The 4,816-nt window shown below is 37.2% G+C and overlaps 1 protein-coding gene and 1 non-coding gene across 2 annotated transcripts; one reads left to right on the top strand and one right to left on the bottom strand.

Moving 5' to 3' along the window:
• Nucleotides 1-1,233: 1,233 nt before the first annotated feature.
• Nucleotides 1,234-4,103, bottom strand: LOC112524131 (pentatricopeptide repeat-containing protein At1g69290). The gene has a single exon (XM_025133796.1). It carries the CDS (start codon nucleotides 4,101-4,103, stop codon nucleotides 2,142-2,144), a length of 1,962 nt encoding a protein of 653 aa, XP_024989564.1. The 3' UTR covers nucleotides 1,234-2,141.
• Nucleotides 4,104-4,208: 105 nt separating this feature from the next.
• Nucleotides 4,209-4,282, top strand: TRNAN-GUU. Its single transcript has one exon. It is a non-coding gene; the product is annotated as a tRNA-Asn (tRNA).
• The last annotated feature ends 534 nt before the right edge of the window (nucleotides 4,283-4,816 follow it).

Raw genomic sequence — 4,816 nt, 5'->3', positions numbered from 1 at the left:
AAATTTTCAAAGCGATATAAAAGAGGATTCTTACCTATAACTTGTAAATAGCCTGGGGCTTCCTTCATCGATCGTTAAACCAGAAAGAAGATAGAAAGTTATAATCTCATCAGAAGTGGTTGCATAAATCAAAATTTAAATAGAGCATACCAAAATGAAGAGCATACCTCCAAATTCTAGGGTTTTGAAGAACCTGTAAAATTAAATCAACAGGGAGGAGGAAGCTGTATGTATCAATGAGGCTTTGATACATCAAATCCTTTTGCTACATGAAATCGGTTCTCTGATCGAGGTGATACATCCACACCACCATTGTTATGCCAAATGAGGTTTGTGAAGAAGAAAGACCTTTGCTTTCTAACCCAAAATGTTGTTGGTCGCAGAGAAAGGATACATAAGAGAAGAAATTTTTTGGTCTTGGTGGTCGCAGAGGTAGGAGAAAGAAGAGGAAGAAACCGGAAGAAACCGGCCCAAAATGGGTAATTTTTGGTGTTTGAAAATCATTGCATAAACGACTTGTACATTATGCATAATAATTTGTAATTAAGAGTTTTTTAAATTTGTTGCATAAAATGATAGTATCCTAAGCTTTAAGACTTGTACTTAAGATATAGGTCTAAATGCTTATATATGTAGTATAGATATGAAAGATGATAAGTTAATTCATGATTTTAAATTAAAAAACCCCCAATCTCTCTATATAAACATCAACATCATGAATTCATGACAACAAAGCAGAATTTCCCCAATTTATTGATTCATTATTAGCCAATAACTAGATTAAAATACATCCACATACTATTAACTATAAACACATTAAGCCCCTACATCTTTTCTTTTGGCATCTCATATTTTCAAGTAAATATAGATTACACACACACTCTCTAATATCACTTTATATAACCTTTTAACAAACTTAAGGCCTTCAAACATGGCTGCAGGTCTGCAACTGCTTACAGGAGTCTTAATTTCCCATTTGTCCAAACCAAGAAACATCGAACCATAATATGCACGATACTAGAGTTGTAGTTGAGTAACTATCGATTGTATAGGCCAAGATGTCTCTATAACCCCGAGAAATCATGAACGGATAGTACATGAGTTTTGATTGGTCATGTTAACCACGAGTCGTCCAGAATTTTTACATTATTCACATGTTCATTCAAGTTGGCAACAAGGTTAACAACAGAAATAAGAAACCATAGGTTCTATATCAAAACCAAACCAAACCAAACCAAACACATGCATTATGTTTCACTTGAAAGTAGGGTTAGAGGTAAGATGTATACAGATTTTACCTGAAACCAAAAGAGTAGAGCAATTGTTTTCGTAAATCACAGGTTTAATATCACTAACCAAAATGACAAGAACTTTGAAACACCTAACCACAATACATCAATAGCTTCAAGGGTCACCACCATGGGAAAACCATGCAAAAGTAAGAAAACCAACTTTTTCTGTTAGTACCTCGGTATCCTTTAGCGCTTCAATCCAATTGGTTCCGGCTATAAAACTAAATCAAACCAAACGAACCCAGTAGATCCCCGCAGAGGAAGGGTGGGTCCGGGTAAAGGATGTGCGCAAATTTTGCAAAACAAAAATCGACATGAACAAGGTGAGAGTGTATGCAAAGAAGCAACAGGTACAGTAGACCACATAATGCATCAGACATATCATTGCCAGGTAGAATCATGAACTAGTAAGCAGTAAAAATGCAAAAACAGAACAAGCAAAGAACATTGAATCCTACAAACAAAAATCTATAAATTTAACCACCAAAAACTTCACTTTTCATCTTTTAGAATGTAACATTTTTGTTTAAGTATTTCCCCCAGTAATTCGTTATTCGAAGTCTGCCTCCGTCATTATCTGGTAGCATACGCAGCAACCACCTGCCATCCAGACGAAGTAGTCTCACCATGTTCTTAAGTCGAAGCATTTCAACTTCCATTTCAAATAGCTGACTCTGAAACTAAGTCAACCAAGCGAAACGAACCCACAACATCATATGGGGTGGGATGTTAAGCATATTTGTCTTCTATTCCAAAGGGTAGAGCTGTTGTTTCTGTACAGACCCAGACTTGTGCAAAAGCGTGAGCTAAAAGGTTTTGCATGGGTGAACAAAACATGTAGCCAATGGTTCACGTGTTTAGACCGGCCCAATTTTTGAAAGCAATAAGTGCCTCCATTTTCTTGATGCTCCTCTTTCTCAATTTTGCCACTTTAAGCTTCTTATGATTCTCCATGAATACTTGTTTATACCTCYATTTATCTACAAATATCTTCATCTCTTGAGATTTCTCCACAACTTGCATCACTGCATCGAAGAAACCCCCTTTCACTAAGGCATAGAGGAAAGCATCAACCAAGCCATGATCCAATTTGAAACTCTTTTCACTATTAAATGAAGCCCTTCTCTTAACGTCATTCCACATCATCAAAACACTGAAGTAATTTCCTGCATTCATATATCCATTAACTAGAGAAAGATACGTTTGCTCAGTCGGTTCAAATTGAAGAAAAACCATTCTTCTAAAAGTCCTCCGTGCATCTTCTAGACGTCCTGCTTTACAGAACGCATGAATAATGGAATTCCAATCATGGGTTCCAATTTTTACTCTCGGGTCCTCAACTACCTCATCCAAAAACGCAGCCATCAGTTCGGGCCGATGGTTTTCTGTCAAACCCGTCATTATTGTTAAATAGCTTCCCATTAAGTCGGGTATTCTTGCTTCTCTCATGTCTCTAAAAAGAGAAAATGCCGACTGAAAATCTTGACTAGCCATAGATGCATCTATTAAAGCATCGAAGCTACTAACATCAAGCTCTAGCCCAAAACTRCACATTTCCGATACCAACTGTGCAGCTTCTGCTGTTCTTTGCTCTTTACCGTAAGCCTTCAAGATTGACACGTAAACTCCAAGTCCAACTGAACCTCCTTGTGCATTCATTTCATCAAGAATATTATTCGCCTTTTCTAATAACCCTAGATTAACACAAGCACTAATAATACCATACCCAACAGACTTTTCAACTATAACAGTTGTGGATTCTAACTTTTGAGCTTCAAGTATCAAACTTGCTAAACCCTTGATGCTTCCATGCGTAAGATATCCTTTCACTATTTCACCATAAGTTCCTTCAAGAAAGTTTAAAACTTTACCATCTAATTCCCTCAATCTTCGCAATATAGTAGCTGAAACAGAATCAAGATTACCTGATTTCACATACCCACTAATCAAGTTACTAATAAACACTCTTTGATCAGAAAAACCAAACTTAGATACCAGGTCTTCTAATTCAATTATCTTTGTCTCGAGTCCTTTTATTGCATATAAATAAGCAAGGCAGCCAAAACTTGTCTCATCTGGATGAACACCCAACACAGACATTGTGTCGAGCACCTTCTGGGCATCGGTAACCGATTCAAGCTCATGGCAACAACCCTCCAAAGCAGCGTTACAAGCAGCCAAATCAGGCCTCAATGAATCTAACTTTTCTTCCTTTGCAATCCTACAATTCTCGTTAAAAACCTCGAAAAAATCACAAAATCTACCAGTTTTCCTACTGATCTCTACAAAAGCATCACCCCACATACCAAAAGGAATAAAATACCTGTTCTTGAACATAGACTTAACCAATGCAAAAGCAGGGGAACCATTTGTAACCTTCATTGAATCTAAGAAAGTCTCAACTGTTCTAGGCTTCAACATATCTGGGTTTGTCTCCAACACAAACATCAAAGATGCAAATGCCCTTTTGAGATTGTGCGTATCATTCTTGACCGAACATAAATGGGTAATCAATGAGTTAAGGAGAGGCTTACTTGGTAACGACGATGAAAGCGATTTGAAGCACTTCCAAGCTTCATCTGTGTTGTTTTCCTGGAGAGACAATTGAAGAGTGGATTCAAGATTGGGCTTCTGTAGGTTATCTAAGGCTGTAGGTTTTGGGGTTTGGTCGTCAGGACTTGGAGTTCCTTTAATTTGGGGTTTTCTTACAGCAAAGATTGAAGGCTGGAGGAAGGAATAAAGGGAAGGAGGAGATGGGGTTTCTGGTGCAGAAGAGAAGTATCGGAGCAAAGGAACAACTCTTCTCCACATCGTCGTCCTCCGAGACGAGATTTCAGGTGTACGCAGTGAAACCCCATATGTATCCCCTCAAGGATATGATATAAAGAAGGTAAACGGGAACCTATGTATCAAAAAGCTGGAATAGCTCAGTTGGTTAGAGCGTGTGGCTGTTAACCACAAGGTCGGAGGTTCAAGCCCTCCTTCTAGCGGGCATAGGCTTTTTTGATAATTTGTAACTTCATCAAATTAAGGGAGGGAAATGAAAGGTCTTTTTGGGTTGGGTTAAAAGCGCCCAAAAAGCATTTGAACAATTTGCGATTTGAAAATTTTCAATCCAATTCAAATAAACTACAATCCAACTCAACTCGTAGGGGTTGATCGGTTTATATTGTAATATAGTATTAAACATAGTTAATTAGGGATTGGTTTAAAATCTAATGTATATATGTTAATCAGTCATTTAAAATTCATGTTAAATCTATAGAATAGAAGTGCATCATGTCCATCGGGTTGGGTTGGGTTGGGTTGAGTTGAATTCAAATAATCAATAACCTAATTCCAACCCAATAGATACGGGTTTGCCTAATTTTGTATCAACTATGTATCGGGTTGAGTTTTTTTGAATTTTTTCAAGTTGGGTTGGACAGATTGGTCGGTATTTTGAGCACACCTACATGAGAGAGATAAAATATATCACATTTACTAATATATTCTTTAAAAATATATCTATTAGAATGAAAAAT

The sequence above is a fragment of the Cynara cardunculus genome (assembly GCF_001531365.2).
Source record: "Cynara cardunculus var. scolymus isolate 2C chromosome LG 13, CcrdV1, whole genome shotgun sequence".
Classification (NCBI taxonomy): domain Eukaryota; kingdom Viridiplantae; phylum Streptophyta; class Magnoliopsida; order Asterales; family Asteraceae; genus Cynara; species Cynara cardunculus.
The sequence above is the reverse complement of the archived record's forward strand: the minus strand, read 5'-3'. Positions and strand labels throughout refer to the sequence as shown.